At 42.0% G+C, this 14,372-nt stretch overlaps 1 protein-coding gene and 1 long non-coding RNA gene across 5 annotated transcripts in view; one reads left to right on the top strand and one right to left on the bottom strand.

Moving 5' to 3' along the window:
* The first annotated feature begins 21 nt into the window (after positions 1 to 21).
* LOC142072682 (uncharacterized) lies at positions 22 to 10,281 on the top strand. The gene is made up of 3 exons (XR_012669200.1): positions 22 to 4,013; positions 5,013 to 5,131; positions 8,893 to 10,281. It is a non-coding gene; the product is annotated as an uncharacterized LOC142072682 (long non-coding RNA).
* A 1,814-nt stretch (positions 10,282 to 12,095) lies between these two features.
* Positions 12,096 to 14,372, bottom strand: part of UROC1 (urocanate hydratase 1) — a 66,444-nt gene continuing 64,167 nt past the window's right edge. For all 4 annotated transcript variants that reach the window (XM_048859481.2, XM_048859480.2, XM_075130295.1 and 1 more), the window contains one exon: positions 12,096 to 12,346. In XM_048859481.2, coding sequence (XP_048715438.1) covers positions 12,206 to 12,346 — 141 coding nt within the window. In that variant the 3' untranslated portion in view covers positions 12,096 to 12,205. The remainder of the gene's footprint in view (positions 12,347 to 14,372) is intronic.

Raw genomic sequence — 14,372 nt, 5'->3', positions numbered from 1 at the left:
GCAGCGGCTGAAACCGGAGCCGCGGGGCGGGGCCGGGCCGGGCGGGAGGCGGGGGAAACCCGGAACAGAAACTCCAGAGCGGAGCCGGGCGGGGCGCGGGGGAAAACCCGGCACCTGGATCACGGTGGTGTTACGGAAGGGAGGAAGGGGCTCCCTGGAGCGCTGGGGCTGGAGCGGAGCGCGGGCCGGGGGAAAACCAAAGGAGGCAAAGAGCGCAGAGTCCCTATTGCCACCCGCGCCCCGTCACCAATCCCAAATCCTGAGCTTGGTTTACAGTTCCTGGGGATCTAGAAATAACTTGCATGGGTTGGTCTGTGAGATTTAAACTCTGCCTGGCATGTGCCCCCCGCCAGCACTCCCCTTCCTATTATGTCTTTTACCAAATCACATCTCTTACTTGCTTACATTGGCAGCTCTAAGCTTTTTTTTTCCTACCTCCTCTCCCCCCCCTCCCCCCCCCAGACGTTCTTGTTAAACCCTGGATTTGTGCTGGAAATGGCCCACCTTGATTATCATACACATTGTAAGGAGAGTGGTCACTTTGGATAAGCTATTATCAGCAAGAGAGTGAGTTTGTGTGTGGGGTGTGTGTGTGTGAGAAAACCTGGATTTGTGCTGGAAATGGCCCACCTTGATTATCATACACATTGTAAGGAGAGTGATCACTTTAGATAAGCTATTACCAGCAGGAGAGTGGGGTGGGAGGAGGTATTGTTTCATGCTTTGTGTGTATATAATAAGATCTTCTACACTTTCCCCAGTATGCATCCGATGAAGTGAGCTGTAGCTCACGAAAGCTTATGCTCAAATAAATTGGTTAGTTTCTAAGGTGCCACAAGTACTCCTTTTCTTTTTGCGAATACAGACTAACACGGCTGTTACTCTGTAAGCTGAGAGAGTGTGTCACCTTTTGGTCTGATAGGGATGCGCATAAAAACAAGTTGTGAAACTTCTCAAATGCCAAAAAATTAACCAGTGTCTAAATCTGAGGCCTCCTTTGAGCTTGAGGCCCAGGCCAAATGACCTTCCTGGCCCCCGCTCTGATTGGCCCTGCCTGCCCCCTCCAATTCCCACTCCTTCTCCCTTGCTCCTCTCAGCTCCCCTTCTGCACCCACAGTCTCCTGTCTCCTCCTGCACCCCAAGCTCCCCAATCTCCCCTTTAATTGCCACCTTTCCTCCACATTCCCCAGCACACGCCTCAGTCTTCCTCCTGCCCCGCAGAACCCCTCTGACCCTGCTACTTCTTCATATTCCCCAGTTTCCCCTCTGATAACCTCCTGGGGCCCCCTCCATCCCCTGCACATCCTCTTCTCTCTGTTCTGAATCCCCATATTTCCATCTCCCCCTCCCAGGCTCCCTCCTGCTCCTTCTCACAATTTCCTACAGTATCTTAACTTCCGTACCATTGAAAACAATGGCCATCTTTATTGGGGGTAGCCACACTTCCTCATGCAAAATCTGTAGGAAAATATTGGCTATCTTGCCTGTTGCTTCAGTCCTGTTGAAACTGATGGAAGATGGCAACCCTTTGGAACAAGTGCAAAAATTCACGAGAAACCTGTAGTTCACAAGGTTAAAACACAGAAAATATCACAAGGCTCACAATAAAATCACGAGTGTGAGCAACTCTGAAAAATATGTTTCTTCTAGCTCTCATGGTTGTGAAGTGATCCTGCCAATCCAAATGTGAACCCTGTGTAATTAATGCTGTGTTGTCTGCCTAACTTTGTAAACAGCCAGAAACAATACTTAACACAATTTTTGTATTGCTTTTAACTATATATCCATTTGAAAACATACGTATATCAAAGGTGATTATTCTGGTATTACTTTATGCTCCTTATGCTTATGGGAATAAGCTATCAACCAGTATAAGGCATCTCTCTCTATAGTATAACTATGTCTCCAGTCGAGGTTGTACAGCTTTAACTATTTAGTAATTTATTACACACACCCTAATCAAAATAGTTAAATCAGTACAAAAACTGTGTGTAGACTGGGACTGAGAGATGTGACCGCACCAGTCCTTGGTTCAAAGCATAAGGATGTCACTCTAAAAAGCCTAATTTTGACGATGGACATATCATAAACTTTCATTGCTGATCAGTTTATGGGGAACTGGGTCAGTATGAACCCCATGGGTGGTGGGAAAAGCAGAACAAAGGAAGGAGGAAAGACAAGAAAGAGGGAAAGAAACAGAAAGGAGGTTGAGGAAGGAGGAGAAACAAATAGGTTCCTAAAGAGAAGCAAATTCTCCCACTGAGAGATGCTGAAGTCAGTTGAATAAGTGAGTTTAGTTACTACATAAAAGCTATATGTGACCCTTGATCTTTGTGCAAAACCTCTCCTTGATATCACAGACAGAGCTGCTGTGATTTGAGGGTAATATGTAGTCCAAAACATATGCTCCAGCCCATAGACCATAACTGAAAATGGAATTTAGCCCTCTCCTGTCTCCCTTCCCACTGCCTCCATATAAAAGAAAATTATGTCATGTTTCAGGCAAAAAAGGGCAAATTAACTATAATTTAGATAAAAACAACACAGAGTCCTTGTGGCACCTTAGAGACTAACAAACTTATTTGGGCATAAGGCATGCCCAAATAAATTTGTTAGTCTCTAAGGTGCCACAAGGACTCCTCGTTTTCGCAGATACAGACTAACACGGCTACCACTCTGAAACCTACAATTTAGATGTTAATGGTATTCTGAGAAACAGCCAGTAGATGATGCTATAGCACTAGCCCAACAGTTCTATTTTGCATTTATTTTAAAAATTACTTTAATTTCTCTTCACAGTATAATTTAGCATTTAATCTTGAGCACCAAGGCTTGTTTCTTTATGTGGAACCCTTATTCACTGATAATAGTTCCAACAATATTCAGGTATTAAATTAACACGCTCCTATTATTTGTGAATGCCTCCTGTAGTGTATTAATATGAGTGCGTAATAAGGGCACGTAGGTTTCAACTCACGCTAGTCTTGTGCAGTGTATGAGTTTAGAGACACAAGGAGACCCCCTTCCATAATATGCTTGTGCAAAGGGGAAGCCACAATATCAGTCCTCCTGATACATAAGACCTATAAGTGGTGGTGACAGCAGCACTAGAAACCCCAGAGGCAAGCCGGACATTGCCCCCAGTGCCTGGAGGAATTATGTCTGAGTTACTCATACTTTCCGTGTGGTAGGGCACCTTTGCAGCGTCCCATCACTGAAGGCCTTGGCAATCTAATTGTTTTGGATGGCTTCTGGTGGTAATGCTTATTACCATTTTTCCTAGTTTAGGAAATGCCTCTTGGATAGCATGTGGCCTAGAATCCTTCTCAACAAGTTGGGAGTATCTGTGTTTGGAGAGTGGGAAATGAAGCATGGTAGATTGTTAGCAAAATTCCAGGCCTCTGTCATTGCTAAGGAAGAAACCCAAACCAAAAATCCCTCCTGTGTACAACACACCAGAGAGATGCTATGAAAGCTCTCTGGAACCACAGACCTCACCAATCTCAATGAAACACCAATTCAGCTACAGTGATAGATATAAAAAACTGAAGCCCCAGATTAATTATTCTCCCTCAAGTTGTGGATTTATGTCCTGTAGCCATAACTGTGCATAAGCTTTTTCAGAACACGCAGCCTTGTCTTCAGGAGAAGAACGTGAAGACGCTGTTTGTAGTTAAGGAAGGACTTTCACAATGGGGCAAGCTTTATAAAGGACATTGCTACAGAAATTCATTTACTCTGTCAGTCATTGCATGGGTGTCTTTTATTATGACTGCATATGTGTTTGAATAAGTGCACTCTCCCCCTCACAGGTTTCTCCAACAGTGAAGACATCATCCTAGACATGACATCAGTCTCCCCATGGAAGGGGGTTGAGCAATCACACCTTCAGAATTCTGGCTTCTCTGCAAGACAAGGCAGGAGGTTCAGATGAGCTCAGAAAAAAAACCCTTTGCCCAAGACTTGCATATGGTTTCAGCATGCTCTTAATCAGCTACTGCTTCACCCCAGTGGTGAGTAATGGGAAACCTGTTTCATTTACCTCCCTGGCAAGGGTATCATGAGGCTCAATTAGTTCACATTTGTAAAATGCCTTGAGATCCTCAGCTGAAAGGGCTATACACGTACAAAATGTATCACAATTAGTAAAATTACATATATATCACATTATTAAATATGATGAATTACTCATGGGTTCATTTAAGTCCTTTCATTACTATTCCATCAGCCATCTTGCATTGCTCATGCTAATTAGTAAATAGACAAGCCTAACTAAAACTGATTGCAAGAAGGTCTGATCCTCAACCAATAAATCTTGTATGGAGATTATGTTTGGGTACTGTTGTTTGTTGACATATGGCCTGGTCCTGCAAACGCTTACACCCAGAGGTATGCGTGCGCCCATTGACTCTGGTAGGAATAAGCGTGGGAGAGTTTGCAGAATCAGGCCCAGATCATAAAAGCCTTGAGTCTGGGACCCTGTCTCTTTTTGTCTGTTGTCTGAGCATACTACCAGAACATAACTAGTACGAAATAATGAAAATGAATCTAACATATTCATAATAAAGATTTCCTTAGGCAGCCTTTTTCCTCAGTGGATTTTCACATGAGGATTAGGTTAAATTTATATCTTAAAAATTCCTTCAGTACAAAGAACTGATGTATTTGCTGGGCATTTATTCATGATAAAACAGTCGCCCAATGCTATTAAACTGAGAAAAATATCTTTGAAGTCAAAAGGTAGTAATGATGTTGTAAGAGGTAGCTATCAAGATGCTAACTTTGGGCCCAATTCAACTCTTGTTTCAATCAATGGGAGTATTTTCGAAATAATTATGTATATAGGTCAAAGCACAGATTGGCAATTTTGGCTGATAGCTACTTATGTTGTGGATGTGTAAACTGGCAATTGTTCTTCTGTAATATGTAGCAATCTTGATCTACCACAATTTTCACTTCCCAGGACATTTGGTTAACCTGTGTATTTACAGCTGTATATTGTATAACTACAGACCGGTCAGCCTCACCTCGACCCCTGGAAAAATCATGGAGCAGGTCCTCAAGAAATCCATTTTGAAGCACTTGGAGAAGAGGAAGGTGATCAGGAACAGTCAACATGGATTCACCAACGGCAAGTCATGCCTGACCAACCTGATTGCTTTTTTGATGAGATAACTGGCTCTGTGGATATGGGGAAAGTGGTGGTTGTGATATACCTTGACTTTTGCAAAGCTGTTGATATGGTCTCTCACTGTATTCTTGCCAGCAAGTTTATTAAATATGGTTTGGATGAATGGACTATAAAGTAGATAGAAAGCTGACTAGATCATCAGGCTCAACCGGCAGTGATCAATGGCTCGATGTCTAGTTGGCAGCTGGTATCAAGCGGAGTGCCCCAGGGGTCAGTCCTGGGTCCAGTTTTGTTCAACATCTTCATTAATGATCTGGATGAGGGGATAGATTGCACCATCAGCAAATTCGCAGGTGACACTAAGCTGGGGAGAGAGGTAGATACGCTGGAGGGTAGGGATAGGATACAGAGTGACCTAGACAAATTGGAGGATTGGGCCAAAAGAAATCTGATGCGGTTCAACAAGGACAAGTGCAGAGTCCTGCACTTAGGATGGAAGAATCCCATGCACTGCTACAGGCTGGGGACCGACTGGCTAAGCGGCAGTTCTGCAGAAAAGGACTTGGGGATTACAGTGGACAAGAAGCTGGATATGAGTCAACAGTGTGCCCTTGTTGCCAAGAAGGCTAATGGCATATTGGAGCACTGCCAGCAGATTGAGGGAAGTGATTATTCCCCTCTATTCAGCACTGGTGAGGCCACATCTGGAGTATTGCATCCATCCAGTTTTGGGCCCCCTACTACAGAAAGGATGTGGACAAATCGGAGAAAGTCCAGCGGAGGGCAATGAAAATGATTAGGGGGCTGGGGCACATGACTTATGAGGAGAGGCTGAGGGAACTGGGCTTATTTAGTCTGCAGAAGAGAAGAGTGAGGGGGGATTTGATAGCAGGCTTCAACTACCTGAAGGCAGTGGGGGGGGGGGGGGGGTCCCAAAGAGGATGGAGCTAGGCTGTTCTCTGTGGTGGCAGATGACAGAACAAGGAGCAATGGTCTCAAGTTGCAGTGGGGGAGGTCTAGGTTGGATATTAGGAAAAACTATTCCATTAGGAGTGTGGTGAAGCACTAGAATGCATTACCTAGGGAGGTGGTGGAATCTCCATCCTTAGAGGTTTTTTTAGGCCCAGGTTGACAAAGTCCTGGCTGGGATGATTTAGTTGGGGTTGGTCCTGCTTTGAACCGGGGATTGGACTAGATGACCTCCTGAGGTCTCTTCCAACCCAATCTTCTATGATTCTATGATTATACAGCGGTAAATAGTACGGTATGTGATCAGGAGAAAACTTATAATCTTGAATGAGAGCATGCTGTACTTTACAATGGCACCTGAGATACTAATAGGGTGCAGAGAGTTGGCATTCACCTGGTTTATTGTGCATTAGCCCCAAAGCAGAAAGGGAAAGTAAGATATGGTCTTAAACAGTACATATAACTCCCAAAAAAGAACACAGGAAACCCATAGAGGATGGGATGATAAATCTTTGTTTGAAGAACACGCTAGTCCCAACAAAGGTCCATCATGGCTGAAAAGGAACTGAGTTGAATCTGAACTCAACATTGCAGGCAGATCAATCATAGGAAATACAAAAGTCACATCTAGATTGAGGAATTAATGGCAGCCCATAAGAAATAAACTCATTTTTATATATATAAAAATCCAACCTTTCACTGATAATTAGAACAAAACATTATTACATAACCTTAATGCTAGGATTAGGATGCAAGGCGCATAGCTTCTTCCAATTACATCAAGCTACATCAAATCCTTTGTCAGCATGGTTTTTGGTGGGCATGGGACAGAAGTAGTAAGGGAATCTACATTTGGCTTTGTACAGAATTACTGTGTGAAAGGAAGCCCATCCTGTCTATAAGGTTAGGTTTTGCTGCAGAGTAATGTTGGTTGTATGAAAGAAAACTACTGGATGATCTTCAAACAATTTTTAATATGGTCTTAATTTTTTGTATCATTTTGAACCTCATACAGCAATAGTGTTCACTACAGCTGGAGCAGAAGACCATAGAGATAATGCTCTAAAAATCCAAGTCTGTCTTGAGAGACACAAAAGAGACTAGAGTTTAGGATTCAGAGTTTCTAAGGCCATGTCTACTAGAGAGACTATACTGGCATAGCTATGCTGGCATCACCTTCTAGTGTAGACACAGCCTATGCTAGTAGAAGGAGATATTCTGTTGACCTAGGAACACTACTTCCCCTAACGACGTTAGCTACATTGACGTAAGCCCTCTTTCATCAACATAGCTGCATCCATGCTGTGGGTTATGTCATCATGACTATGTTGGTTTCGGTATGTGTACTTATTGTTCATACCGCTGACCGATGTAGCTATGCTGATAGAACTTCAAGTATAGACCAGAACAAAAGGCCTCCATCAATCTAATAAGTGGCTTCATTTGCTCAGATAATGGAGACAGCTATTAGGAAAGAGCAAATCCATCACAGTTCTTCAGATGGATGGGTGTACGCACAGGGTCAAACTCAATGGAATTGCACCACTTTGGACCGGCATTGAATTTGGCCCACACAACAACTCATGAAGCTGTTTTACACATTTTCCTGGCCTTGATGTTAACTTTATTGAAATGATTTAGTGCTTACCCCCCTTGTTCTTTTCCCAGTCTCTATTTCTGGCATTGCTTTCTGTTCAATTAGAGACTCCGTGTTCTGTCTTTTGTGCAAATCTCAGGTGACCCTTTTTCCAGGCAAACCCTGGTGCAGGTAGATGCACTAAAAATTCCTTTGTTTCATAGCAAATATCAAATTGCTTGTCTATACACAGGAAAATAGAATAGCTTGGCTTCAGCCCATGTAATTTTAATACCCAAAGTCAGCCTAAGAATATTTTCCACAAACATGTTTTCACACCCAAGTCTTATAGTAATTTGACAAGTCTTTTTTTATTTATAATCTGGCGATCAGCAAGTCCTAGTTTTTGACTGTGGAACTAGTTGGGACTACTCACAGATGAGCTGAACTTAAACTGCATTCCAACAGCACAGAAGAAACATGGCTGGCAAAGGAAGACCAACTTGTGTGTGGGTTTGTGATGTAGTTATATGGCCAATTGTTTCTGGTGCAATATTCCAGCTATCAAGCCAAGGAGAGACAATTCAGTATGCATCACTTTAATATATACATATACTAATACACAAAAACTATGTTAAAAGAATGTCAAGGGCGCAAAATCAAATATTCAAAAGTTACGAAATGCCAGAATTAAGGTTATCTGTTCAATTTGATTTGCTCCCTTCTACTCATGCATTATAATACAGTCTTGAATTATATTATATAGTATTTTTTTCCACAGGCCCCCTGCCTCATTCAGTGCACAGGATCGGACCTGCACTGGGGATGACTCAGGGTTGTGTAGTGAAAAGGGCTGTTTTTTGCAGAATGTCTGCTTCATTTGTTGCAGAAGTTGGAAGGTGTACAGTTGATGAGGCAGGGGATTGCAGGAACAGAAAGGATAGGAAAAAGAAAGGAAACTTCATGGAGGACAGGTCCATCAATGGCTCTTAGCCAAGATGGTCAGGGATGCAACCCCATGCTCTGGGTGTCCCTAAACCTCTGACTTCCAGAAGATGGGACTGGACAACAGGGGATAGATCACTCATTAATTGCCCTGTTCTGTTCATTCACTTTGAAACATCTGGCACTGGTCACTGTTAGAAGTCAGGATACTGAGCTAGATGGACCATTGGTCTAACCCAGTATGACCATTCTTATGTTCTTCGTCTGACAGGTAAGGCAATTGAACTCTGCCCTGGAGAATTGGATTCTATCCCTGCCTCAGAAATTCCATTATGTGGCATCACATTGACACCCACATGGGTCATCAGCAGTGTTGGAACCTTTAATGCCATGTGAGCTAATGTACTGTTTCCAGTAGAAGGTTGTCATCTTCTAGAGGACCAGCACTAGAGGGGGATGAGACACACAGTTTGCCAGTGGTTTTTGTGCCAGATAAGAAATGGTCTAACTCTGCAACTGCTAAATGAGATGTTAAAACCCCTTGTCCACATTCAGACTGCGTGTGTGAGAACTCTGATGGAGCTGAGAGCCATCATGAAATCATTGTTAATACATTAGGAAACAGAAGGGAATGTAAACAAAAATTGAAGAAACTGGTGTCCATTCAGAAATGTTCTCAAATGGGGACTTTGACAAAAGCTAAGGGTTTCAATGTCCTGTGAGCAGCTTAATCAATAATATCACCAGCAGCTAAAATCCTAATAACTGTTCAATTGGCTGGGGCTGGTAATATCTAACAGTAAAAATAATTGGGAAATACCATGTACTAATACAGTACTATACTCTGAGCAGTTCACCTGTGCGTGTGAAGTGTGTGTGTGTATTACAGCTGGTCTAAAAATAGGAGGGGGGATATGCATGTTTTCCCCATTTTTTCATTGAATTAGAAAATTTGTCACAATACCCACCCCCACCCCCCCCCGCAAAAAAAAAAAAGTTGGCCAGCACTAAAAACACTGTGGATTCAGGAACTATTATTTAAAATCTTGGCCTTAACTATTAAACATATTGGTCTTGATCCAGATACAACTTTAATCAGGCCTTTGTGGTTAAACCATATTAAAAGCAAGATAGTAATAGGTTTCATCTCTTACCAAAAGCTATTGCCGGGACACAGTTTCACAAAATATCTCTTACGCTTTTAGCAAAATGGCTGCCATCTACACAAGGATCAGAAATGCCAGCTGCAATTATGGATACGTCAATTTACTCTCAGTACAAAGTCATTCTTCCCTTTTGTCAAGGTTCCTCCCCCACTCTGAACTCTAGGGTACAGATGTGGGGACCTGCATGAAAAAACCTCCTAAGCTTATCTTTACCAGCTTAGGTCAAAACTTCCCCAAGGTACAAAATATTCCCCCCCGTTGTCCTTGGACTGGCCGCTACCACCACCAAACTAATACTGGTTACTGGGGAAGAGCTGTTTGGACGCGTCTTTCCCCCCAAAATACTTCCCAAAACCCTGCCCCCCACTTCCTGGACAAGGTTTGGTAAAAAGCCTCACCAATTTGCCTAGGTGACTACAGACCCAGACCCTTGGATCTTAAGAACAATGAACAATCCTCCCAACACTTGCACCCCCCCTTTCCTGGGAAATGTTGGATAAAAAGCCTCACCAATTTGCATAGGTGACCACAGACCCAAACCCTTGGATCTGAGAACAATGAAAAAGCATTCAGTTTTTTACAAGAAGACTTTTAATAAAAAATAGAAGTAAATAGAAATAAAGAAATCCCCCCTGTAAAATCAGGATGGTAGATATCTTACAGGGTAATTAGATTCAAAAACATAGAGAACCCCTCTAGGCAAAACCTTAAGTTACAAAAAAGATACACAGACAGAAATAGTTATTCTATTCAGCACAATTCTTTTCTCAGCCATTTAAAGAAATCATAATCTAACACATGCCTAGCTAGATTACTTACTAAAAGTTCTAAGACTCCATTCCTGGTCTATCCCTGGCCAAGACCAGCATACAGACAGACACAGACCCTTTGTTTCTCTCCCTCCTCCCAGCTTTTGAAAGTATCTTGTCTCCTCATTGGTCATTTTGGTCAGGTGCCAGTGAGGTTACCTTTAGCTTCTTAACCCTTTACAGGTGAGAGGAGCTTTCCCCTGGCCAGGAGGGATTTCAAAGGGGTTTACCCTTCCCTTTATATTTATGACACCTTTGAATTTTCAGTCTGTGAGGCTGAAGGGAATGGACAGGAATTGCTTTGGAACGACACACCATGTGTTTGGTACATTCAGATTGCAGGCGATGACACTTGCAAACAAAGGTCTAAGGATTTGGGTGCCGAGTAGCAACAGGAATGACAAAGGCTGACAATATGTCTTCAACATGGAAAAATGAAGCTACATAACAGGAGGACACAATTTAAATATAAAAATTAACCAATTAGTAGCTGCAGATATTTTATGCCAGGACAAAAGCAGGGTTAGTCAGATTCTTTTCCCCTCACTGTGAGCCAAAGAAGGGCAGTATCCATGTTTCGGCAAGGTGTACATCTTCCCCCTGCCTTGCAGCTCCTGGACAATCATACAGAGTGTGTAGACAGTGTGCTTCCTTTCCAAAGCATTGTGAAAACATTCATTCATTCTCAAATGTCCTAGGAGGTGAGTGTTTTTATCCCCATTTTACATGTGGAGAAATTGAGGCACAGAATACCATATCCAGCCTTGCCATAAACAGACACAAGTCCAGTCAAAGCCAATGGGAGATGATCGTGCTTATAACGGCAGAATTTACCTCACAAAGATGTGAAGTGATTTGCCTAAGGCAGTGGAGTGAGACAGTAGCAGAACAAGGTAGAACTGAGAACTCCTGATCCCTAACTCCATACTCAACCCACTAGGCCAGTGATACTCAGACTGAGGCTCCTGAGCTGCAAGTGGCACTTTAATGTGTCTCCTGCAACTCTTTGCAGCACGATATTAAAACACTGTGTGACTTAATTATTAACCAATCTAAGTTATTAACCAGTCAGGATGCCTTTACTATGTTATTAACCAATTGTAATGGATAAAACAACAACACTTGGTCTATATATATATATATATACACATATACAAATAGCCAATGAAACAATGAATTCACACGACTGGCTCTTTAGGGCAATGTTGATCACTCATTTGGCTACTGAACCACTGAGGTCTGTGTATCCCTGCACTAGACTAAAGGACGTCTCAGATTTCTGAACAGTCAGACAGGAATGGATATTTTTTATGTAGCTTAATTTGTTAGGCCCCGATTCCAATACCCTTATTCACACTGAATAGTATCTTCCTCCAGGAGTAGTCTTAATGAAGACAATGGAAAAACTCCCAATTATTTCAATGGAGTTTAGATCAGACCCTAAATGAAGGGAGCTTCCGCAGTACCCTGCTAATGATGAAGGAAAAGAACTGCTCACATGGAAGAGACACTTGCAATGCATTTATTATCTTACCAGAGAGTGAGGTTGGGTAACAAGAAATCAACTTCAAAGTGTGTCTGAAAGGAGCACGATGAATTCAGAATGCAATTAACGATGCAGGGCTTGCTCCAAAATGCTTTCGTCTACCACCTTGTGTGGGAGAGTCACCTTTAATTTACCAGTCTCCTCCATCGCTTGGCAGATTGTTTCATAGGCATTGCTGTTGCCCGACCAACAGCGTCTAGCTACCTGTCAGATCACAAACATAGTGAAAGTAAATAGATGTAAAAATGCAACTGTATCTCCCCACATCTCACCTCTCCCCATACACACGCACACAATTTAATTATAACAAATCTACCAAACTCATGCTAGTTCCTGGTTTCTTTACCAATGTAAGAAATCATTTGCTCTTTCACCCTAAGCATTTTTTTAAAAAAGTTTTTGGATAGTCTTGATGCATTTTAGTCCAGTTAAAAATTAGGGGCTGATAGCCCTGGCTAGAGCAAGGAACACTATAAAAAGATGCTTTGCAAAAGTCCCTCACAAGGAAAAATTAATGCATCTCAATCCAGATCTGCAAAACTAGCTGCTGTTTCAGACCGAAGTCTGTCTTAACCAATCACTGATTTTATCATGGGACAAAGAGTTACATGGAAGGACCCTGACATCACTGCACATATTTTCAAATTGAACCCCAGGTAAGATTTGAAACCAAGGGGCCAAACTCTCTTCTAGCTCCTCTAAAGTAAATGGAGTGGTAGCCATTTACACCAGCAGAATTCAGCCCATAGTCTCTAGAACTGGAAGGCTCAGAATGTCTATGGCAAAGTTATGCCCAAACCACGGACCAGATCAAACCCCTCCTAAAATTTTAAAAGAAATGCTAAGATTCAGATTCAGATTTATTTGTAAAATAGGTCTGAAGGAGGACAGATCCAAACCTCCTTGAACTTTGGAGAAGGTCAGACGTAGATCTGAACTTGCTGGTTTAGCCTCATCACGAGTGTATTGGTGCTATATAACTATTCTCAAGTATTAATTTATTATATCATGTATCCATTATGTCATTTAACACAAACATCACCGGCCAAATCCTGAGCTCCTTACTCAGTCTTTACACAGGCACAATCCAAGGTGCAATGGGCCTAGAAATATTATTTTGTTATGCATTACAAATCAGTGGTTGAAGTATTTGGTCAGACTCAAAGCTGTTAAAATAGGCAAATGCTTAAGATCCCAGTTCAGCAAAGTACTTAAGCACGTGATCAATTTAGAACTAATACATTTTGAGGATTATAAAAATAAAAGAACTACTAGTCAATGTCCCCTGCATATAAAGGATTATTCCTGGCAGTGTATTTTCTAGTGTACTGTCCAATTTCTTTCCATTTTTGGATGTAGGAATATAGGCAATATTCTAAGATTGTCTTTTTTAAACAGTGCACTGAGAAGTTGTACTATTGCATGCAATAAATCACATTGCAAGTAAATCTTCTACCAGACTGTTGTTTTATAGGCTGTCTCTGATAAATTATGCTTGTTAAGAAGCGGCCTCCATTACTCAAATCTAGAGATTAATTTAATCTTCTTCCTTCTTCCTCAATGATTTATCTGTTCTATCAGATCTCATACAGGGAGTGCATGTGGATTGTTCCTCCTACTGTTTTTTGTACCACGTTCTCTGGAGAGAACCCGTTTTCAGATCTAATGCAAGGAAGGAAACCGTCTTCACCAAATTCTTTTGAGAAATAAAACAAAAACAGACCACACCAGAATTGGCAAGCAATCACCTCAGATGGTCTGAGACACATCAAGTAATTATGAATAGGCAAAGTCTTCCTAAAACGCAAGAAATTTTGTCCTTTATAATTTTGCTGTATGTGATTATGCCACTGTGGGGAGTTGTCTACAGAAATTGAACCCAGGACCTCTGGATCTAAAAAGCATGAGCTACTCCTGCTTGATCTAAATTACCACCTCTAGTAGCCCAAGCATGAGAATAGAGTCATAAACCCATATTGGTCTAGGTACTAACGGAGGACAAACACTCTGTGTTAGTATGTGTTACACTCTCCCTCAGGCCAAAGAAACTCAACCCAAGCTCATAGTCCATTGCAGTTCAAATAAATAAACTGATTTGTGTTTGCACATAACTAGCACTTAGTACTAAACTCTAGACTGAGGGACTTGTGGCATGTACCCAGGAATAAAAGTGGCCACAGGTGCCTAATGTAAAGGTATCTTGAGGTTGCTCCTTTTCCCACTGACAATA

The sequence above is a fragment of the Caretta caretta genome, chromosome 7 (genome assembly GCF_965140235.1).
Source record: "Caretta caretta isolate rCarCar2 chromosome 7, rCarCar1.hap1, whole genome shotgun sequence".
Lineage (NCBI taxonomy): Eukaryota > Metazoa > Chordata > Testudines > Cheloniidae > Caretta > Caretta caretta.
This window is presented reverse-complemented; position numbering and strand designations above follow the sequence as displayed.